Source organism: Hevea brasiliensis, chromosome 18 (genome assembly GCF_030052815.1).
Source record: "Hevea brasiliensis isolate MT/VB/25A 57/8 chromosome 18, ASM3005281v1, whole genome shotgun sequence".
In the NCBI taxonomy this organism is placed as follows: Eukaryota; Viridiplantae; Streptophyta; class Magnoliopsida; order Malpighiales; family Euphorbiaceae; genus Hevea; species Hevea brasiliensis.
Genome location: NC_079510.1, coordinates 45,308,436 through 45,333,283, shown reverse-complemented (window position 1 = coordinate 45,333,283; position 24,848 = coordinate 45,308,436). Strand labels below are relative to the sequence as shown.

At 35.0% G+C, this 24,848-nt stretch overlaps 1 protein-coding gene and 1 long non-coding RNA gene across 2 annotated transcripts; both read left to right on the top strand.

Moving 5' to 3' along the window:
* Positions 1-6,516: 6,516 nt before the first annotated feature.
* Positions 6,517-8,514, top strand: LOC110641782 (gibberellin 2-beta-dioxygenase). The gene is given in 4 exon segments (XM_021793623.2): positions 6,517-7,189; positions 7,352-7,700; positions 8,055-8,294; positions 8,296-8,514. Coding segments are annotated over 4 exon segments (1,020 nt in total). The 5' UTR covers positions 6,517-6,788; the 3' UTR covers positions 8,326-8,514.
* Positions 8,515-15,398: 6,884 nt separating this feature from the next.
* On the top strand, positions 15,399-24,621 carry LOC131175987 (uncharacterized). The gene is made up of 3 exons (XR_009146099.1): positions 15,399-15,610; positions 23,732-23,789; positions 24,360-24,621. It is a non-coding gene; the product is annotated as an uncharacterized LOC131175987 (long non-coding RNA).
* The last annotated feature ends 227 nt before the right edge of the window (positions 24,622-24,848 follow it).

Sequence of the window (24,848 nt, the reverse complement as noted above, 5' to 3'; positions counted from 1 at the left end):
ATTTGGAGCTATATGCGTGTGTTGGCGTGCGTGTGGTGTGATGCTGATTATGGGTGGGACCGGTAGATTGATTGGGTCTTGCTGGGACCTGATCATTTTTATGATAAGTTGAGGTGAGTACAGTTTTGAGTTGATCTCGCTAACCCCCGCATTTGGATTATTAGGAAAAAGACCAGCTCGAGTTGATCTCGCTGGCAAGTATTGGATTAAGAGAGCTGTATAGGGAATCAACTCCCATATATATATAATTTGATGTGATATACGGGTGCGTGAGTGCTCCAATTTATCTTTTGTGTGAATATTGTTGAAATTGATTGACTTTGAATGTATATGTTGCACTTATGCTTAGAGATGCATTAGTTTTAGATAGTTATAGAAATTATATTTAAAATCAATATTTTACTCTATGAGTCAAACACTCACTTCTGTTCATCTTATTTTTCCAGGCTACAGGAAGATTCCTTTTTTAGTATAACCTGTATTATTTCTTGCAGGTTCTATCAAAGAAGTTCTATTGTAGTGGTGGCCACGGTCCGGTTTGGAATCGAAATCGAACCGAAATTGGACCGGTCAAACCCAGACCGAAACCGTTATTAAATCAAACCTAAATCGTTCCTCCATGATTTGGTTCAGGTTCAAGATATTATAAAACCGTTGAACCGTCGGTTTGATTCGAATTAAAACCGTAGGGTTAATTCGAATCGAACCGGCGGTTTGGATTAAAACGTGTACAGTACACACTGCTGCAGTGCAGCACTGCAGCCCAGCTGCCCACCTACTCTGCGCAGGCCCAGCACGTCTCTATAGCAGCCTACCCTCTGCAAATGTCCATTCAAATGTCATTTCTTTTTTTTTTTAATTTATAATCATTTATTAAATTTCAAAATCAATTGTTTTTATTTTTTTAATCTCAAACGATAAAAATATTTACTGTTACAGTTTTTTTTTATTTTAATTATAAAATTACTCTTTAGTCCCTAATAACAGTAAAAAAGTAGTTACTTTTTTGGGATAATTTTAGAAATAAAAAATTTATAAAAACTCTATAAATACCTCAATTCATCCACTTAATTCATTCACACAACTCTTAAATTCTCTCCAATCTCTCAAATCTCTCAAATTCTCTACACAATTATTCTCAAATCTCTCTTTAATTCTCAATATTCTCTAAATTTTTACACTTTATTTTTTTTAAACTCATAAAAATTTCTTATATCCCATTATTTTATTCAATAACTTTATTATTATTTTTTTATACTATCATTAAAATTTAATATTTTCTTTATTACTCTATTTTTTTATATACTCATAAAAATTTCCACTATCTCTAATTTTTAATTTAAAATTTTACACTATTTTTTTTGTTTGCAAATTTCTAATTTTTTTTTGTTATCTTCTACACTTCTTTTTTTCAAATTTCTAGTACCTTCTATTTTTTGTTATCTCTACACTATTTTTTTTTTCAAATATTATCATAGTATCATACCTTTTTTTTTTTTTTTTTTGAGAAAATGGCAAGTAGTGGATTTGGAAGTTCATCAAGTAGCAAGGGGAAAAGTAAGGTTGATGAATTAACGTACCTAAATCCAAATAAGCTTACTACAGTTAATTTAGACAACATAATGGAGCAAATTGGGGATGATGATAATGATATTGAAGTTCAAGAGTTATTCCACCACACTAAAAAAAGCTAAAATCAACAAGCTGAGAAAGATGAAAAAAAAAAAAAGCACTCACGTCCGATATTTTCAAAGTCCACTTTACAAAAAAACGAAGATCTGAAAATACATTTGATGTAATTTGCAATTACTGTGGCCAAGTCTACAAGTTCAAAATGGGAGATGGATATGGCACATTCAATAGGCATTTGGAGCAAAAACATCCGATCAAAATTGGGTATGATAAGTCTCAAACTCAAATATCAAGGTACACAAATTCTAAATCTCAATCTTTATTTCAATATTCTGATCAAAAAAATAAAGAAGAATTAGCAATAATAATTTGTGTTGAGCATTTATCATTTAATTTTGGTGAAAAACTTGGTTTTATTAATTATTGTCAAAATGCTTTAAATACTAATGCAAAACGTATTCCTAGAAATACTTTGAAACGAAATGTTTTTTCTTTATTTAAAAAAGGAAAAAAAGAATTATAATAATTTTTTTTTAAATATGAGTGCACAAGTTTCTATTTGTAGTGATATTTGGAGTGATCATTGGCAAATGCATTTATATATGGACATAACATGTCATTGGATTAGTGATGATTAGATCATGCAAAAAAGAATAATTGCAATTCGTGTTTTTGATGAGAGAAATACTGCTGATAATATTTATAGGATGATTAAAATATTTTAAAAGAATATAGATTAGTTTATAAAATTTTTTTAATTGGTTTTGATAATGCTACTGCAAATTCTGCATCAATTAATGACCTTAAAAAAATTTATCAACCCAATTTTGGGGGAAAATTTTTTCATATTAGGTGTGCATGTCATGCATTAAATTTGAGTGTGCAAGATGGTTTAAGAACCCTGGATGAATTTATTTCTTCCATCAAAAAAATAATTTTATTTTTATGGGAATATCCCCGAATTATGAAAGAATGGGCTAAATTTTGTAAAATAAATAATAAAAGTTCCAAGAAATGTTCCCACTTGTTGGAATTCAATATATGAATTACTAAACGAGTCATTTTGATATATAGATTTATTGTGCATATTTATTAGCAATAATGTGCCACAAGTTCAACTATATCTACAAAATTGGGACATTTGTACAAAACTTTTGGATATTTTAAAAGTTTTTAATGATACTACATATACATTGAGTGGTGTTTATTATCCTACATCTCATTTATTTATGATTGAATGTCTTAATATTATTGGTGCATTGCAAGACCATGAAAATGATGTTAATTTAAAAAATTGCATTTCTAACATGAAAAAAAAAATGGTTGAATTATTTCAAAAATATTCCTCCACTTTATCTTGTTGCTTGTGTTTTTTATCCTAGATGTAAATTAGATGGTTTAAATGATTATTTGTCTCTTTATTATTCATGTTTAAATCTTGATGATGAGATTGATTTTGATATTCTTGCAATAATTGTTGAAATTAGAAAATTAATTTTTGATTTATATAGTGAATTTTGTTCTTCTAGTCAACAATTAGTTTCTTAATCTCAGCCTTCTAGTTAAGTTCAGAATGAGCCAACCTCTAGAATAAGCATGGGTGATCGTGCCTTATTACAAAGGCAAAAAGTGCCTAGAGGATCCCTTGATAATAATTCTGATTTTGATATTTATTTAATCACTATTTTCGAGTTTGGTGATAATAGTGCAGGTAAAGAATTTTTAGTACTTGATTGGTGGCGTCGACATACAAATACTTTTCCCACCCTTGCACTAATTGCTAAATAAATTTTAGCAGCACCAGTCTCCACAGTTGTAGTTGAACAAGCTTTTAGTGCAGGGGGTAGTATATTAGATGAGACACGATCTAATATGGTTCCTGAATCATTAGAAGCTCAAACATGTTTAAATGATTGGATTAAGGCAGCCTTAAGGCAACAAGAGATCACACGTGAAGGAAATAAAGATTTATATGACATAAGAACCAATGGAACAACAACGGAATCGAGCGGTTGTGGAAGTGATTAGGGTAAGGGGGTTATCTAACTCAAAATAGAAGGTAAGAGAACTACGTGGGCTTTGATTCCTCTAAACCCCAAGAGGATACGTAGGCAACTTAATTTCTACAAAATTAAGTTCAAGCCCTTCTTCCTTTTTTTTTTTAATTAAAATTAATTTAATCTCTTTTCATTTCTATAATTTTTTTAAATTAACTCTACACATTTCTTATTAATTTTTATTACAAATACAAATAATATCATTTTCTTCTTTTCTTTTTTTTTTGAAATATTTATTTTACCAATTTTTTTTTCTCCTATTTTTTGATCAAACTGTCCTAAACCATCCCCCGAACCGCTCCAAACCGCCTCTTGAACCGCTCTAAACAGCCCAACTCTAAACCGCCTATTAAACCGTTTTAAATTGGGGCTCGAACCGAAACCGGCGGTTCATGAACCGCCCTTCAAACTGTCTCTTAGCTGTTCGGTTCAGGTTCAATATTTCTCTAAACCTAAACCGGCAGTTTAAGAACTGTAACCGGCGATTTCTGAACCGTGGCCACCCCTATTTTATTGTATTCTTCTTTTTCTTTATCTTCATTCTAGGACTCCACATGTATCGGTAGTGTATTATTTATTTGGGTTTGAAATAACTTAACTTTGGGGTTGTAATATTATATATATGAATGTGTATGGGTACGTGATATGTACTATTTTATGGATGAGGGAGCTGAGCTCCCATTTGATTAATTTGTGATTGATTGAGGATAGTAAAGGTGAGCCGAGCTCCCCAATTTAATATATTTTATATTTATAGATCGGGTGAGCTAAAACTCTCTGTTAGATAGTCCAGTTTATGGCCAGACTCTATTCGGTTGTTTTCTTGAAATTGAACTACAAGAATGGGCATTAGACTTGGGCTAGAAATAATAGGTTTGCTACGGGTTTTGAGGACTTTATGCTGATTTAAGTCCTAGTGCTGATCTGACCCATAATTTGAGTCTTGACAAAGCATAAAATTAAAAAAAAAAAAAAAGTTAATACTTTTTGGCTGTCTAAATGCGATAGATAATTATAGACAAAAGAAAATACAACAAATAAAAATGGATGGAAAAAATAATTCAATGTAGTATTTTAAGAGACTTGTGTTATTTTGAAATATTATATCATAATTTTTTAATTTTTAAAATAATTAATTATAAATACTAAATAGCAAATTGTTTTGAATATTCGTTCTAAAAAAAATAAAATTGTTAAAATATGAATAATTTAAAATATAATTGTAGAAGTTGGTTAATTCATTTGAAAATATAACCACTAAAATAAAAATTCTTTTATATTACAAACTTAATTATAATATATCTTATTTCATAAAATTTTTCTAATTTTAATCCCATTAATCTTTTTCAATACATAATACAGTAAAAATATGTGTGATATTAAATAAGGTATCATTTCATTCAATTTTCGCTTTTTGATTGTTTAAATTACTTTTATAGTTTTTTTTTAATTTTCATTATAAAGTAAAAATGATAATAAAGAAAAAAAAACTTTTCAGTTTCTCAAATTTTAATTTCAACTAAAATTAATAATAATAAAAAATACTATATTTACTGTAAGTAATGCTGCTACATAATAAATATAAGGCATCGATGGGAAACTGTTGTTAAATATGATTAAATCATAGCCATACATCAATGATGAAGCAGTGGCTTGTGAACCAATACATATGCCTATATTATCATAACACAAAGTAACAGTTTAATTATATTTTCACAATAGATAAAAATTGTTGTTTTGGATATGTATAAATCATTATTATTGTAACAGTAGCAATTTTGCTAAAATTTTACATAATTTATCGATTATAAGATTGAAATTATTTACTCATCAATCAAATTACACCCAATAAAATTTTCACATCAAATTGCTCATAATAAATATATTAATCGATCCCTTTTATATCCCTTTATACATAACTCAATTGTGTCTATAACTATAATGAATGATAGTACATTCCTCTTAAATTATATCCTTTCTACCCTTATCGAAATCTCTTTCCTTTCATTAGACTGCAATAAACAAATGTAACCCTTTTTAATAGACAAAAATATATTATTTCTTGAGTAAAAGTCATTCTTTTTAATGGACAAAACCCCTTATCCTCTATGAGAAAATCCTTCTCTATATTTACTATATTTATAAAGTTAATTTATTAGAAATCTCACTCAAATTAAGAATATCAATATAATAGAAGTTACACCCTATATAAAAAATAATCTTATTAATATTTAATTATAGTGTAAATTAATAATATAATTACGATAAAAATCTCACAATAAAATATTAGTGATGCTTACCTTGAAATAATACAATTTTGTAAAAAAAAACTTTTCAAATAATATAAAATAAATTAAGGTTGAATAATAATACCTGCTAATATAATTGTTATAAATTCCCACATGACATATTAATAGAGCAAAGTCGAAATAACAGAAAATAAATTTGTAGGGCCTAACTTGGAATAATATGAAAAAGATAAAAAAATAAATGATTAAATAGGAAATAAAAAAAAGAAAAAATTTAAGAAATTTCTTGATATTATTTATAACTTAAATTTTGAATACATTTTATAGATTTAAATTGTGGTTCGATTTATTTAAATTAGGGTTGTAAGTTATTTAAAAAATATACTAAAATTAAAATTTAAAAATTTTAAATAATTATATTTTATTTTTTTTATTATAATATAATTTTTTATATATTTTTTTATAAATATAGAACTTATAATTAAAATACATTAAATTTTATATTATTATTTTAATATTATATAACTATGCTATTAGCGCGTCTTAAATTTACGTTGCTATTACAACATTTCTATTTTCTTCTCTTCCTCGAAAGCATAAAAGCCAAGCAGACACACAAGGCCAGATGGCTCCCCTTTATAGTTACTAACGCCTGTGTCCCTCCTCCCTCTCTCATGCATTAGCTTCTTCACCCATTTGCCCATTTATAACCCCATCAATCTCCGCCAACTTCTCTATTCCAAATCGCCTCATCTTCTCTTTGTTTCTTTCTCTCTTACTCTGTTTCTTTTTCTTTTTTGTGTTCTTGTGCCCCTTTTGGTGTTTTTGAGTGTGAAACAATAGCAGAGCCATGGTGGTTCTGTCGCAGACAGCATTAGACCATTACTCCCTAATCAAAACATGCAAGCCTACGGGCTTATTCTCTGGGATTCCTGTGATAAACTTGATGGACCCTGATGCCAAGACCCTCATAGTTGAAGCTTGTGAAGAGTTTGGGTTCTTCAAGTTGGTCAATCACGGAGTCCCATTGGAGTTCATGAGCAGATTGGAAACACTGGCCATGAACTTCTTTGACCTTCCTCAGTCTGAGAAAGATAAGGTTGGCCCACCTGACCCTTTTGGCTATGGCAACAAGAGAATTGGCCCTAATGGTGATGTTGGTTGGATTGAATATCTTCTTCTCAACACCAATCCCCAAATCACTTCCCACAAAACTCTCTCCATTTTCCAGGAAAACCCACAAATTTTCCGGTAAAATTTGTACATAAGCCTCCTCCTTTTCTTGTTTTCTCCTTCTCTCTTTCGTACTTCTGTTTGTCTCTTGTCGTAACAGAGGAAATAACATAATTTAGTATCAGATAAATGAATGAATTGCATTATTAATATTTTTCTTCTTTTTGTTAATGGTTGTAGCTCTGCTGTGGAAGATTACATATTGGCAGTGAAGAGAATGGCATATGAAGTGCTGGAATTGATGGCAGATGGACTGGGGATTGAACCAAGGAATGTGCTGAGTAAGCTGGTGAAGGATGAGAAGAGCGACTCATGCTTCAGGCTAAACTACTATGCACCATGCCCAGAGCTGCAAGCATTGAGTGGTAGAAATTTGATTGGGTTTGGGGAGCACACAGACCCACAGATAATTTCTGTCTTAAGATCTAACAACACAACTGGCCTGCAAATCTGTCTGAGAGATGGGACTTGGGTTTCAGTCCCACCTGATCAGACGTCCTTTTTTATCAATGTTGGTGATGCCTTGCAGGTACAGTTTATTTTCTTTTAGTTTATTTTATATGTATATTTCTTTAATTTATTATGTAATATCTTTTTTCTAAGAAAAAGAAAAATTGCAGCTAAGTTTGTTACTTGTGTTTATCGGCCTGTGTCTTCCATATTGAACAGAACGTACCCTCAAGTAAAAATAAATGATTTTCTATATTGGCCCCATCTAGTTTTACTAGTAAAAGTTTAATTTTTTTTTTTTTAAAGTTTCATTTTCTGTGTTTTCTTGGAAAAGTTTTTGGGTTCAAAAGTAGTAAAGTACAAAGGGAAACTTTTTATTTTTTTTTCTTGTTTTATTGAATTTTGTGTGGGGATTTTGAAAATAAAAATACAGGTAATGACTAATGGAAGGTTTAAGAGTGTGAGGCACAGAGTTTTAGCTGACACAAGAAAATCAAGAATTTCCATGATCTACTTCGGTGGTCCACCTCTGAGTGAAAAGATTGCACCTTTACCATCTCTATTAGCAGAAGGGGAAGAAAGCTTATATGAGCAGTTCACATGGAGTGAATACAAAAACTCAGCTTACAAGTCAAGGTTGGCTGACTACAGACTTGGGCTATTTGAAAAGAAGAAAACTGCAGGCCATTTTAGCAAATATTTAATTTAGGGTTTTGTCAAAGCTCAAAATAGGTTTGAAAGAGTTGACTCAATTCCCACAGATGGAAAAGCATAGAGGTTGTTCTTTTGCTTTTGTGGATTTCTTTCTTTCTTTCTTTCTTTTCTTCTGGTTTAAATGTAACAGCAGCTGCAGCTTCTCTACCATTAATGCAAGTTTATTATCATATGTACAATATTATCCAAATGTTTGTGTCAAAATTCCCTGCATGGCCCTTAACTGTAACTTTTACCAGATGGGGGATTCTCCACTTCTCTGATAATTGTGGCAAGCAAAGTTCCCATCTCTAGTCAGATTTCCAATTGCTATCAATTTTTATAGTTTTCTCACCCTCCCATCATACCATGAATGTGTAGATTGGTATTTGACACGATAATGCTAATCACACGCAAGTAAGCCCAATTTGTCCACCTATGCAGACAACCATGGCTACAATTATTAGCTTATCTATGATTTCATAAAAGTTGTTATTGCACCTATTTGTATGATTCACCTACTGGCTTGTCATTTGGGAAACTGAAATGTGGCATATTAAAAAAAAAAAAAAAAAAAAAAAAAAGACTAAAAGCAATTGAGCAAGTTATGATGATGATTATCTGTTAATGGTTTTTGGAGTAGTAGTCCCTAGTGCCCCACACGAAATGAGAGGGTTGAGAAGATTCTGAAAGGGAAAGGTGTGCTTGGTCAAGTCACTCTACCAGCAAAGAGTTTGTATTGACCATCCAATTGAACTACACAATCTCAGTCACGTCCCCTTTTCTGAGTCGTCATTTCATCAATGATCAACCATTAATTTTCTATAGTGAATGGTTTCACTTCTATATTTCTAAATATTTTTTTCTCTTTAAATTATATCTAAAGAGAAAAAATCGACACGCTATTGACCCAATGATTTTCAGGTCGTTATTTATAAGTATTTTTCTTTGAATTGGTCTCTCAAGGCAAAGATGAACATGGATAGGTATTTTGTGTTAGAAGTCCCATTCAAAGGAAGGACCACATCAAAAAATAATTTTGTGGTCACAAAGCAAGTTGCAATTCTAGGAAGTGACTTGTTCAGTGAGAAATACATTCAATCTTTGAACCATAAAGGACTTGGCTTCTCCTTCTGGCTGAAGATAGATTTCGCTGACAGAAATTGCTAAATCCACATGTTTATATTTGCATCCACCCACTCACCTTCAGGCTTCAGGCTGTGGATTTAGAAGAAAAGTGTTGATAACTCCATCCCAAAAAACATTTATTCTATAAAAATTAGAAAAAAAAATATAAAGGATCCTTTAGAGAGAGGTGTAATAAAAGTTATTAAATTTTAATTTTTTTTATAAAATTAATTAAATTTCAATTTAATTTTATAAAATTCTTTGGAATATAAAATTAAAGGTTTTAAATTAATTTATCTTGTATAAATAAAATTACCTAACTAACAATTGTTGATAAAAAAAGATGAGAGATTTGACGATGAGAGAAGTAGTTAGATGCGTTTTATGCATTTTATTTTTTTTAATAAACTAATAAAATAAAATAATTTTATTTATAAAATAATTAACAGGTCAATAAATTAATATATAATATTTTAATTTTTTATTACAGAAGATATGAAATTAAATTAAAATTTAATGAGTTTTATGAAATAAATTAAAATTTAAAAAATTTTATAAAAAAATGAAATGTAATGAATTTTATAAAAATATTCCTATAAAAAAAAAAAAAAGAGTAAATGATCACATTTAGTATTGAGAAGGATGAAGCATTTAAAATTTCACCGCAGAATCACAGGTAGGCAATAAAGAGGAGCAGATTCTCCAATTTCTTAAAAAGGTAATGTAGACAATGCAATTCCCTAATTTTTGGGCAACCTTCAACGTCATTTGCTTTGCAAGTAGGGGATTTTTTGAAGTGGGTATAATTGGATTGGTAACATATGAGATAGGGACAGAAACACACATACCCCCACCCACCCAAAAATAATAAAAAAAAAAAAAACAGCAGACTTTTTTGAGTGTTTTTTTTTTTTTTTTATTTAAAGAAAGAATATTACAGCCGGGGTACAATTTTGGTCCCAAAGTAGAATACAATATTCTGCACATGAGAGAGATATTTGAGAGACAGATACCCAACAAACATCTATAAATTTCAAATTATCACTACCCTGAAACCATCCCTCTTATAATTGTGCATGATTCCTAGAAAAAGGAAATATCACAATTGTCCACAACTTGATCTTCCTTCACTCCATTCTTTAACATTGATTATATTATTGGGTCCATTTTCAAAAAATTGACACATATAATATTTTAATTCGTTGGTTGGGAATAATGTAGTGCATTCTTTTTTCTTTTTTTTCCAGAAGCAAAGCTGTACAATTCTTTCTGAATCTTGCCAATGAAATGAACAAAAGAAATAGTTTGGCATTCTCCATTACGTTCATTCAGAATGCATCTGATTCCTAATTTGGGCTAAGTCAACTTTTGCTTTTCTTACAAAGTCGAATAATGATTCTAACACAACAAAACTCACAGTGCAATTTGAACAAAATATTTTGTAAATAATTTGATTAATTATCAACTATTTGTCACAATTAAATAATTTATTAAAAAAAAATACGTCACACAATCTTGTTGCATCAATAGAATGTCCAAATTGAAAAACCGTCACCAAATAAATGAATGAACTTCTAGTTGCGAGGGCACCCATCAATGCCATTGTTTCAGCAATTATTGAAGATTTTGTCAAGAGGGGGTGGTGGACTGTTGGTGGTGGTGGTCATTTCTGTTCAACAACACCCAACAGAATTTCTTTAAAGTATCTCCTCATCTCATCGGATGTCAACCTCTTTCGCTTAAGAGGAACCGCCGCTAAGCACAATCATCTTTGAACATAAATAGCTGTATAAGTTTCATTATTGTTTTCATGATTGCCTAAAATTATAAACCAAGTTGTTCCGTATAGTTAGCTAGCTCTCACATCTTTCCATTGGTTTTTGCCGATACATAACTATATTGAAACTAGAAACCTTCATGTGTGTACGCGCGCACATGTATATGTATATATATATATATATATATATATATATATATATATATATATATATATATATATATATATATATATATATATATATATATATATAAATTTATTAAATTTAGAGAAAATGTTTAATAAATTATATCTTAATTTATTTTTAATTTAAATTTATATAAATAATTAAATTAATTATTTTATATATCAAAATTACTAATCAAATTAATATTATAATTTAATCACTTATATTTATTCTTTAATATTTAATCTTTGTATTTTCCTAATATGGAATAAGTAGTCCCAACAAAGTATTATATTCATAACCCTGGTATTGATATAGTGTAATATCTCTAGACAATTTCTTTACATGTATAACTTGTTTTAAATTTATTTTATAAATATAAATTTGTTTTACTTTTTCATTTATCTCAAATTATAAGCCACTTTCTTTTACTTAATATATATTGAACAACAAAACCTATTAATTCTGATGATAGTTTAATAATATAAATTATTTTATTTTTTAATAAAATAATATGAGTGAAAAATACAATAAAAAAGCCTAAATAAAATTCATTAACTTATTTATATTAATTACATTTTTTTAATTTATGTAAAAAATAAAAATAATTTTGTGAAAAGGATCGTTAAGTAATTCTCTTATGGACAATAGGAGGGAGCTAGGCTGTGGATTTTGATGTCGTAATTTTTTTTAAACTAAAAAATCAGTATTATTCTGATACGATAATTATAGCCCCTTAAATTTAAAACTTAGGATTATAAGTTGACGTTTTCAATTTAATCCAATCTTATAAAAAGGAATCTATCACTAAATTTGAAGCGAGACATAATAAGATAAATAATTGAATAATCCGATGCTTTCTCTTATAACATTTTTAAATATAAATAATATTTAATTATTATGCAGATAAATAAATATTTACGGTTATACCATTTCCTACTGGAGACAACAATAAAACATTGAAACAACAAAATCATTATCGCAATGGAGCATCCATTAATTCTGTGTCCCCTATATTGCTTGAAGCACTTATGGGCACCAAAGATTTTTAGTTATCACATTATTTGTAAATTAAAATTTTCTACAATTATTTATATATATTTATAATTTTTTTAATGTTAAAGAATAACAAAAAATTAATTCACATGATTATTTATGATTCCATTACTATAAAGTAATTTAATATAGTAGATTGAATTTAAATAATTTAATATAATAATTCCATTACTCATATAGCACAGAGGGCTCACATTTTTAAATAAAGGAAGTAAGAATTTTATTATTATAAGAAATATTAATTTTTAATACTTCTAATATTAATATATTTTAGAATTCAATGGGCTTGGGCTGCTTGAATTTCGTGTTAATTGATTTCAAGCAACTTTGGAATGATTTCATGAAATTAATTATGGAAGAGAAGGCACCATGGACGGTCAATTGTAGTTTTCAAAGGAAGACCTTTGCTGGTCTACAGCCATCTAATTAAAAACAGGGAATAATTAAACAAACAATTGCTTATCCAAAATCCTAAAATTCAAACACTTTTCTGAATTCCTGAAGATGATTAGCTTACTTAGAATCCTTCCATGATTTGGACATTCCACAATTAATCAGATTAATTAGATCACATCTTATCAGAACTTATGTTGTCACTCTCATTTTTCAACTTTGATTTATTTAAAATAATAATAATAATAATAGTATTTTTAAAGTCTCTTTCGGCTGCTAAGTTCATTGAATTCTTAAAGCCATTTTCTATGTATTTTGAATGCCCTTTTTATTGTTTTTTAATTCAAATTTTACCTTTTTAATAATATTTTAGAAATTTCGTTCTCTAATACTTTCTAATTCTAGAATTTCAAATTATTATTATTATTATTATTATTATTATTATTATTATTATTATTATTATTATTATTATTATTATTATAAACTACTCATAAATTAATAAAAAAAAGATATAATTACCGATAATTTGAGACATAAAATTATCCTAATAACATGCCACACTCATACCCTTTCGATATATCATATTAAATAACATGTGAATAAAAAAAAAGCTACACATAAATTTATAATTAATTTTAAAAAATTGCATAGTTATAAGTTTGTGGGACGGTATATTTACACATATAAATTTATTATTGGTTTATTATTTCAAGTAGTTTCCCTCACCTAAGTCTCCCCTTATATAATTTTTTTTTTATATTTTATAATTGATTAAATTTTATAATTTGTTAATTATTATGTTAAATAAATTATGCTTATTTGATTATAAAAAAAAAAAAGTAGAATAGTACAAATGAATTTCAATTTTGCCATTTTGGTCCAAGGCTGTTTTGGAAGGGGCTTGGTGGTTCAGAACCAAAAGGCAAAACTCATTGGGCCTGGATTTCTGCTCTATCTTTGGGTATTAGTCTTGGTGGCATCACAATCTGCACCAGTTACACAGGTGGGTTTCATTTGCATTCTGCATAAATAAAATTGTTGTCAATTATGATTGTACATGAGTTTCAATCTCCTCATCCTGAAAAAATTTTAATCCTGAGGGTCAAATCCAACAACTTGCTTAAATCATCTCAAGAGCTAACGAACCCATAATGCTTTATTTATTTTATTTAACATCAATTTTTCAAGGCATTCACAAGCATTATTATTCATGCGATGCTGGAAAATGTAATTTTCTAAAGAAAAAATATTTTTATTAATAATAAGTGCAATAATCAATAAAAATGATTTAATAAATACTAGACATTTATTTGGGAAATTTTTATTTTTTAAAAATTATTAATAAAATAAATAATAATAATAATATAATAGTTTCTAAATTTAGAAAAAAAATATTAAATTTTAAGAACATATCTTATGAATACTTGTGAAAACTCTTATTCACGATCTTCACTTTTTTTTTTTTATTATAACTTTTGTTTATGATGATTTAAATTTATATCGACTTCTTCTTGTCATCAAAATTTTTATAAAATTATTTTTTCAATAGTAATTTTATTTGATATTCATTCATCATATGCTTATGAGTCATAACTATGACATTTTATTTGTCATTCAACAATTATTTTTCATTAACCTTTTTATATTCTTATCATAGCTTAATTTTATGTTGTTATTTTATAACTCATGTAACACCCCAACATTTTAAATTTTATTATTTTATGAGCATTTTTGGTATTTTAATCTTATTTAAATTTTAGGAATTTTTTTGAGATTTTTCAGATTTTAAAAATCGGGTTCGATTTTCCGAAAATATAAACTTTGATGATTTTTAAAATTAATTTAAAGACCATGTGGCAAAACTAAAAATATATTTGGAATCTACGTATTTTTCTGAGTTTTCTGGAATTTTTTCGGAATTTTTGGATCTCGTTTTCGGTCCCGAGGCAGAGTAAAAATTTAAAATTTTGTATCCTGAATCGAACCGGTCGAATCGAACCGGACCGGATCGGACCGATCGAATCGGACCGGCCTTTTCTTTTTCTTCCTTCTTCCTCCCGCGCACGTCGACCTCTCTCCCTTCTCTCTCTCTTTTCTCTCTCCTCCCTCCTCCCCTTGCCGCGCCACCACCTCCCCTGCCTCCCCACCTCGCTGGCGCTCCACCTTGGCCCTCCCCACGGCCGGCCGCCGCCTGGAACGCCGGAAAACGTCGCCCGAAGTTGAGCGACGCGCGCGCGCGGCTGTTGGTCTTCCCAGCCGATCCGGCTACCAATCGGACCGGGTCTTGTGTCTAAAATCATCTACTCGTCGAGAGCTTTCCATAGACACCAAGAACACCAAAATCCATCAAGCGGTTTGTCCGATTTTTGCCCGGGAAGTTTTAGCCCATTTTGACTTTCGGACTAGATTTCTCACAAACCGTGAATCCCACGAGAAAACCGAGAGTACCAGAGCACTCCATTCTTCGAGAGCTTCGCGACGACATAAATTTCAAATTTTTCCGACACCGTTTTTCGGTGGGTCCCACGGAACTTCGCAGTGTCTTTTCGAGCATTAAATGAGCTTAGAAAATTCTGAAAAATTTATGTACTAACCACTGTGTTGTGGGCTTCGTGTAGGTATCCTCAATTCGCGGAAATTCGACAGTTGACCAGGTCTGTGAATTTCCGGCCAGACAGACCTGTTACCGGAAAAGTCTCCGAATTGGACCAAAGTTTTGGCTACCCCCCCATTGTCAGACGTCCCGAGCGCGTCCCCGAAGTCGGAATCGGCAAAGGTGAACCCGAACCTTATTTTTACGTAATTTTCTAGTTCTTAAATAGGATTAAAAATCCATAAAATATTCGTGGTAGCTTAGAAAATTATGATTCTTTTTGCAATAGCTTAGTAATATTGCTAAGGACCGCGGGGCAAAGTTTTAGAATTTTTAGAGCTGATTTGGGCGGTTTTTGCAAAAATGGTCAATTATAAGGACTAAATTGAAATTTTACATATTGTGATGGATGATTGATTTGATGGGCCCAGGAGGGGCTGTGTGATGTGATTGAGTTGTGGACATATGGATTGTGAATATAGAAGTGTGTTTTGAGCCCTTTTGCAGGTTGGGTAGGTCCTAGGTATAGGGGAGACTCTGCCGGATTTTCGGCACGACTTAGGACGTATTTGGTATTTTCTTTGTTTGTATTGAGTCAAATTTATTAAATGATTGTAATAAAAATTGTCAGGTGAGCCGATGACCTTCTTCCTCACCAAGCCTCAGTGACCACCGTCAAGTCTGTGAGTAAAATATTAATTTTAATTGTAATTTCGATATTATTATATGTTCAAGCATGCCCATGCATCACTTATATGTGTATATCTATGTAGATAAATTCTAGGCACGATTTATGTTGCATTGATAACTGTGAAAGTGCCATGGATGTTGTTGTGGTAATTTAGAGCAGTGTGCGTGCGTTGGCGTGCGTATGATGTGGTGTGGACTATGGATAGGACGGGTAGACACGGCTTGAGATCTTATTTGGGACCGGTCCTTCGGGTAGACACGGCTTGAGTTCTTCTGGGACCCCGATTTGGTTATTAAGTGGAAGTCCGAGCTGAGTTCTTCGCTGGCACCAGGTTGGATTTAAGAGAGCTGTATAGGGGATCAGCTCCCATATATTATGATTGATGTTACAGGGTGCGTGAGTGCTCCAAATTACCTTTTTGCTGTTATGATGTGAAAATATTGTTGCTGTTGCATTTCACTTCACAGGTTGCATTAGTTCTAGATAGTTATAGAGATTATGGTTAAAATTGATATTTTACTCTTCGAGTCGAACGCCACTCCTCGCTCAATATTTTTCCGTGCCACAGAGGATATTTTTGAGGTTAACCTGCTTTTCTCCCTCGCAGGTCATTTATTTATGTTTGTGTAATTCTATAAACTCCTAGAATTTCTGCATGTGTTAGAAATGTTTATTTGATTTGGGTCTGTAAACTAAATTATTATTGTGGACCTGTAAAATTATTATATGCATGTTTGATGGACTGGATGAGGGAGCTGAGCTCCCATTTATCTTTATGATGATATGAGTATGTGGAGGGTGAGCTGAGCTCCCTAATGGATTGTTTAATGTGTTTACAGGTTGGGTGAGTCAAAAACTCCCCGTTGGTAGGTCCATTTTATGGCCGGACTCTGTCCGGTTGGTTTCTTGAAATTGGGCCCAAATGGGCCTTAGAGTTGGGTAAATGAATAGTTAAGGCTTACTACGGGCCTCGGGGGCTTTAGGCTGGCCCAAGTCCTAGTGCCGGTCCGGCCCATAGGTTGGGTCGTGACAAATGTGGTATCAGAGCTTAGGCTCCAGATTCTTAGGGAAAAATTGTCTAAGTGTTGGGAAGAGTCCACTAGGAGTCACATGCGGAAAAATAGGGTCCGCATTCGTCTTGCATTGTCATCTTTGCTTCTAGTTTCTGCTTCACATAATTGTGTGTAAATATGAGTCTATAGAGCTGTGTAATGTATAGTTTTGAATTTTGTGGGCTAATGCTGCTGAATTTCAGGAAAATGCGTAGAAGGTGAGAGCCGCCATCGCACTGTAACGGATGTGCTGACGAGGTGTCAAGACAGATGAGGCGCTTTGCCCGAGGAGGCGGGGTAGGAGGCCTAGAGCTGCTCAAGTAGAAGAGCAGCTGCCCACAGTACAGGATCAGTCTTTTATGGCACAGGGTCCCATGGACCCAATGGCAGCTACTCTAGCTGGGTTGCAGAGAACCATCGATATGATGGCGTAGTATATGATCCACCCTCCACAGCAGCAGCAGTCCACCGCACCAAGAGGAGAACCTTACAAACAAATCATCAATTTCAAGAAGTTGGTGCCTGGTACTTATGATGTGTTAGACGATGCGTATCGGTTTTTGGATTCCTGCAGACAGGCAGGAACAGAATTGTAGTTGACTGATAAAAGACTGATAGAGTGTATGCAGCATGTCATGGGGCCTATGCCTAGACAATGGATGAATGACTACGTATTACCTCGGATGGAGAGTTTGACATGGGCTCAGTTTGTGGAACTGTTCATCAATCGGTTTGTGCCAGAAAGCTTCAGAGATCAGAAGCAGTGGGCCTTTGAGGCCTTAAGACGTAATGGCAGTGCAGTAGATGAATATGCTCTGCAATTTCGAATTGAGCAGATATGCCCCTACAGCAGTAGCTACAGAAACTATGAAGGTGAAGAGATTCCTAAAGGGGCTTGACAGGAGGTATGCAAACCTGGCCATGATGTCTGATCAGTCTTTTGATGTGATAGTTGATCGAGCCAGACAGATAGAGATTAGCTATGCGGTGGATGACAGCGGAAGAGCAAAGAAAAACAAAGCAGAGGGTTCTTCAGGTGTTCCCCACATGGGTACTTCGGATAGTGGGTGCCAGACTAATTACAGAGGAAGAAGCAGGAATAAGAGAAGTGGTTACAGACACAAATCCCGAGAGTTCAGACCAGGGTACAGATCCAGCAGTGGTTATAGTTCAGGGTACAGCAGTTCTGGGTCTGGATTAGGATCCTCCTTGGCACCTTGTGCACAGTGTGGAAGAGGACATTCAGGACCTTGTCTAATGGGTTCAGGAGTATGCTTCAGATGTGGCCAACCAGGTCACTTTGCTAGGGAATGCCCCGTGTTCAGCGAGCCACAGATGGGGTCACAGGGTTCTGTTGCAAATGTTCCTCGCCAGTTGTATCCGGGTGCTTCCAACATGGCAGGCAGTCAGTTCAGTGGCCAACAGGGCCGAGGACAAGGGGGACGTGGATTTGGAGGCAGATCAGGAGGTAGAAGTCGATGTCGTGGTTCTGCCACTCAGGGTAGGGGTCAAGCTCGGGTTTTCACCCTGACCCACCAGGATGCTCAGGCTTCAAATGCAGTTGTGGCAGGTATTCTTCTGGTCTGTTCTTATGAGGCTCGTGTTTTAATAGATCCGGGTGCTACGCACTCATTTGTCTCCCCTGTGTTTTCCATGAGGTTGGGTAGAAACCCTACAACCTTAGAATGTCCTTTGTCGGTAGCTACCCCACTTAGTGACAACATAGAAGTAGATATGGTTTTTCCGGGTAGCCCAGTAGTAGTGGATGGAAAGATCCTCCCAGTAGACTTGGTTCCTCTACCAGTAATGGATTTCGATGTAATCTTGGCGATGGATTGGTTGGCAACTCATTATGCCACCTTAGACTGTAGGAACAAAAAGGTGTATTTTCACATACCTGGTGTGGAAGGGTTTAGCTTTGACGGTGACAGGAGCGTGGCTCCATATAACTTAGTGTCAGCAATTAGTGCTAGAAAAATGTTGAGGCGTGGATGCCAAGGGTATTTGGCATTGGTGAGAGATACATCTGTAGAAGGTGTCAGCATGGAAAATGTTCCTGTTGTCAGAGAATTTATGGATGTCTTCCCAGAAGAGCTTCCAGGGTTGCCACCAGAAAGGGAAATAGAGTTTTGCATTGATGTTGTTCAGGGTACAAATCCCATATCCATGCCACCTTACAGGATGGCACCAGCAGAATTGAAAGAGCTAAAGGAGCAGCTACAGGAGCTTTTGGACAAGGGTTTTATACGTCCGAGCACTTCACCTTGGGGCGCTCCTGTTCTATTCGTGAGAAAGAAGGATGGGTCATTGAGGTTATGTATTAACTACAGACAGCTGAACAAGGTGACTGTGAAGAACAACTATCCACTTCCTCGGATCGATGATCTGTTTGATCAGCTCCAAGGGGCTAGATTCTTTTCCAAGATAGACCTACGATCAGGCTACCATCAGTTGAGAATCAGGAATGAGGACGTGTCCAAAACGGCTTTCAGGACAAGATATGGTCATTATGAGTTCTTGGTGATGTCTTTTGGACTCACTAATGCACCAGCAGCCTTCATGGACTTGATGAACAGGGTGTTCAAGCCATTTTTGGACCGTTTTGTCATCATATTCATAGATGACATTCTGGTATACTCTTGGATCGAGGAAGAACACGTGTGGCACTTGAGGATGGTGTTGCAGACTTTGAGGGAGCACCAGCTATATGCCAAATTTTCGAAATGTGAATTTTAGCTAGAAAGCATCTCATTCTTAGGACACATGGTTTCTAGTGATGGCATTCAAGTGGATCCCAAGAAAATTAAAGCTGCAACTGATTGGCTTAGGCCTACAACAGTCACTGAGGTGCGAAGTTTTCTGGGTCTAGCTGGCTACTATAGGCGTTTTGTGCAAGATTTTTCCAGGATAGCGGCTCCCTTAACTAAGTTAACTCGGAAGAATGTTCCATTCATTTGGACAGATAACTGTGAGAGGAGTTTCCAGAAGCTTAAGGAGTGTCTAACCACTGCCCCTGTGTTGACACTACCTATGAGTGGTGAAGGATACACCGTGTACTGTGATGCCTCCAGAGTTGGCCTAGGGTGTGTTTTGATGCAAAATGGAAAAGTAGTAGCTTATGCTTCAAGACAGCTGAAGAGGCATGAGTAAAACTACCCCACCCATGATTTGGAAATGGCGGCTGTAGTCTTTGCACTAAAAATCTGGAGACACTACCTGTATGGTGAAGTGTGCGAGATATACACTGACCACAAGAGTTTGAAGTACATCTTCCAACAGAGGGATTTAAACTTGAGACAGAGGAGATGGATGGAGCTTCTGAAAGACTATGATTGCACCATCTAGTACCACCCTGGGAAAGCCAATGTAGTGGCAGATGCTTTGAGCAGGAAGTCTTCTGGCAGTTTGGCGCACATTTCAGCAGAAAAGAGACCATTGATTCAGGAGGTACATGAGTTGATGGATCAAGGTTTAATCCTAGATCTTTCAGATGAGGGGGTATTGTTGGCTCATTTTTCAGTGAGGCCAGACTTGCGGGACAGAGTTAGAGTTTCCCAGCACAGAGACCAACAATTGATGAAGGTCATAGAAAAAGTACAACAAGGTGAAGGTGGTGAGTTTGGATTTGCCAATGATGGCGCCCTAGTGCAAGGTTCTAGGATATGTGTGCCCGATGTGGACAACCTCAGGAATGAAATCATGCGAGAGGCACACTACACACTGTACAGTGTCCACCCAGGTTCCACCAAGATGTACCATGATGTGAAAGATAGCTACTGGTGGAATGGTATGAAGAGAGACATAGTAGACTTTGTGCCCAAGTGCTTGACTTGTCAAAAGGTGAAGTTTGAACACCAGAGACCGTCAGGGAAGCTGCAAGAGCTCCCTATCCCAGAATGGAAGTGGGAAATGATCACTATGGATTTTGTGACTGAGTTGCCTCGTACCACGCGAGGATATGATTCGATATGGGTAATTGTAGACCGTTTAACCAAATCAGCTCACTTCTTGCCTGTGAAGACTACATATTCTGTAGCACAGTACGCCCGACTCTACATTCGAGAAATAGTCAGATTGCATGGAGTTCCGGCTTCCATAATATCTAACAGAGGGCCCCAGTTCACTTCTCAGTTTTGGAGAAAGTTGCAGGAGGCACTTGGCAAACAGTTGAACTTCAGTACGGCTTTCCACCCTTAGACAGACGGACAGTCCGAAAGGACGATCCAAACACTGGAAGACATGCTTCGCATGAGTGTTTTGAATTTTGGAGGTCAATGGAATGAGCAGCTAGCTTTGGTGGAATTTGCTTACAACAACAGTTACCATTCTAGCATAGGGATGGCACCCTATGAGGCACTATATGGAAGGAAGTGTAGGTCTCCTCTGTGTTGGACGGAAATGGGAGAAGCGAAGGTGCATGATGTAGACCTAGTGCAGTACACTTTAGAGGTAGTTCCTTTAATAAGGAAATGATTGAAAACAGCTTTCAGTAGGCAGAAGAGTTATGCAGACCCTAGACGGAGGGATGTGGAGTTTGCAGTGGGCGACCATGTATTCCTGAAGATTTCTCCAATGAAGGGAGTCATGAGATTTGGAAAGAAGGGCAAGTTGGCGCCTCAGTATATCGGACCTTTTGAGGTTACTGATAGAGTTGGAGCAGTTGCCTACCAGTTGGAGCTACCACCCAACCTTTCTCACGTTCATCCCGTGTTTCACATCTCCATGCTCAGGAAATACATTCCAGATCCTTCTCATGTACTACAGCCGGATGTAATAGAGCTAAAAGAGAACTTGATATTTGAGGAGCAACCTGTAGCCATAGTGGACTACCAAGTGAGACAGCTAAGATCCAAACAGATCCCTATGGTTAAGGTTTTGTGGAGGAGCCAGTCAGTGGAAGAGTGCACCTGGGAGTCAGAACGGGACATGCGTAGCAAGTACCCTTATTTGTTCAATGTATAATCATGTGCTTTATTCTGCCTTGTATAAAAATTCGAGGACGAATTTTCTGTAAGGAGGGAAGAATGTAACACCCCAAGATTTTAAATTTTATTATTTTATGAGCATTTTTGGTATTTTAATTTTATTTAAATTTTAGGAATTTTTTTGAGATTTTTCGGATTTTAAAAATCGGGTTTAATTTTTCGAAAATATAAACTTTGATGATTTTTAAAAATTAATTTAAAGACTACGTGGCAAAACTAAAAATATATTTAGAATCTACGTATTTTTCTGAGTTTTCTGGAATTTTTTCGAAATTTTTGGACCTCGTTTTCGGTCTCGAGGCAGAGTAAAAATTTAAAATTTTGTATCCTGAATCGGACCGACCGAATCGAACCGGACCGGATCGGACCGGCCTTTTCTTTTTCTTCCTTCTTCCTCCCGCGCGCGTCGACCTCTCTCCCTTCTCTCTCTCTTTTCTCTCTCCTCCCTCCTCCCCTTGCCGCGCCACCACCTCCCCTGCCTCCCCACCTCGCCGGCGCCCCACCTTGGCCCTCCCCCACGGCCGGCCGCCGCCTGGAAAGCTGGAAAATGTCGCCCGAAGTTGAGCGACGCGCGCGCGCGGCTGTTGGTCTTCCCGGCCGAAATCCGACCGATCCGGCCACCAATCGGACCGGGTCTTGTGTATAAAATCATCTACTCGTCGAGAGCTTTCCATAGACACCAAGAACACCGAAATCCATCGAGCGGTTTGTCCGATTTTTGCCCGGGAAGTTTTAGCCCATTTTGATTTTCGGGCTAGATTTCTCACAAACCGTGAATCCCACGAGAAAACCGAGAGTACCAGAGCACTCCACTCGTCGAGAGCTTCGCGGCGACATAAATTTCAAATTTTTCCGACACCGTTTTTTGGTGGGTCCCAAGAAACTTCGCAGTGTCTTTTCGAGCGTTAAATGAGCTTAGAAAATTCTAAAAAATTTATGTACTAACCCCCGTGTTGTGGGCTTCGTGTAGGTATTCTCAATTCGCAGAAATTCGACAGTTGACCGGGTCTGTGAATTTCCGGCTAGACAGACCTGTTACCGGAAAAGTCTCCGAATTGGACCGAAGTTTTGGCTACCCCCCCATTGTCGGACGTCCCGAGCGCGTCCCCGAAGTCAGAATCGGCAAAGGTAAACCCGAACCTTGTTTTTACGTAATTTTCTAGTGCTTAAATAGGATTAAAAATCCATAAAATATTCGTGGTAGTTTAGAAAATTATGATTCTTTTTGCAATAGCTTAGTAATATTGCTAAGGAACGCAGGGCAAAGTTTTAGAATTTTTAGAGCTGATTTGGGCGGTTTTTGCAAAAATGGTCAATTATAAGGACTAAATTAAAATTTTACATATTGTGATGGATGATTGATTTGATGGGCCCAGGAGGGGCTGTGTGATGTGATTGAGTTGTGGACATATGGATTGTGAATATAGAAGTGTGTTTTGAGCCCTTTTGCAGGTTGGGTAGGTCCTAGGTATAGGGGAGACTCTGTCGGATTTTCGGCGCGACTTATGACATATTTGGTATTTTCTTTGTTTGCATTGAGTCAAATTTATTAAATGATTGTAATAAAAATTATCAGGTGAGCCGGGACAGCCTTCTTCCTCCGCCCAGCCGCCTCAGTGACCACCGTCAAGTCTGTGAGTAAAATATTAATTTTAATTGTAATTTCGATATTATTATATGTTCAAGCATGCCCATGCATCACTTATATGCGTATATCTATGTAGATAAATTCTAGGCACGATTTATGTTGCATTGATAACTGTGAAAGTGCCATGGATGTTGTTGTGGTAATTTGGAGCAGTGTGCGTGCGTTGGCGTGCGTGTAATGTGGTGTGGACTATGGATAGGACGGGTAGACACGGCTTGAGATCTTATTGGGACCGGTCCTTCGGGTAGACACGCTTGAGTTCTTATTTGGGACCCGATTTGGTTATTAAGTGAAAGTCCGAAATGAGTGATAGGGGATCGACACTGAGTTAGATTTAAGAGAGTCAGATAGGGGATCAGCTCCCATATATTATGATTGATGTTACAGGGTGCGTGAGTGCTCCAAATTACCTTTTTGCTGTTATGATGTGAAAATATTGTTGCTGTTGCATTTTACTTCACATGTTGCATTAGTTCTAGATAGTTATAGAGATTATGGTTAAAATTGATATTTTACTCTCTGAGTCGAACGCTTACTCTGTTCAATATTTTTCCAGGCCACAGGAGGATATTTTTGAGGTTAACTTGCTTTTCTCCCTCGCAGGTCATTTATTTATGTTTGTGTAATTCTATAAACTCCTAGAATTTCCGCATGTGTTAGAAATGTTTATTTGATTTGGGTCTGTAAACTAAATTATTATTGTGGACCTGTAAAATTATTATATGCATGTTTGATGGACTGGATGAGGGAGCTGAGCTCCCATTTATCTTTATGATGATATGAGTATGTGGAGGGTGAGCTGAGCTCCCCAATGGATTGTTTAATGTGTTTACAGGTCGGGTGAGTCAAAAACTCCCCGTTGGTAGGTCCATTTTATGGCCGGACTCTGTCCGGTTGGTTTCTTGAAATTGGGCCCAAATGGGCCTTAGAGTTGGGTAAATGAATAGTTAAGGCTTACTACGGGCTTCGGGGGCTTTAGGCTGGCCCAGGTCCTAGTGCCGGTCCGGCCCATAGGTTGGGTCGTGACAACTCAGTTTTACAATAT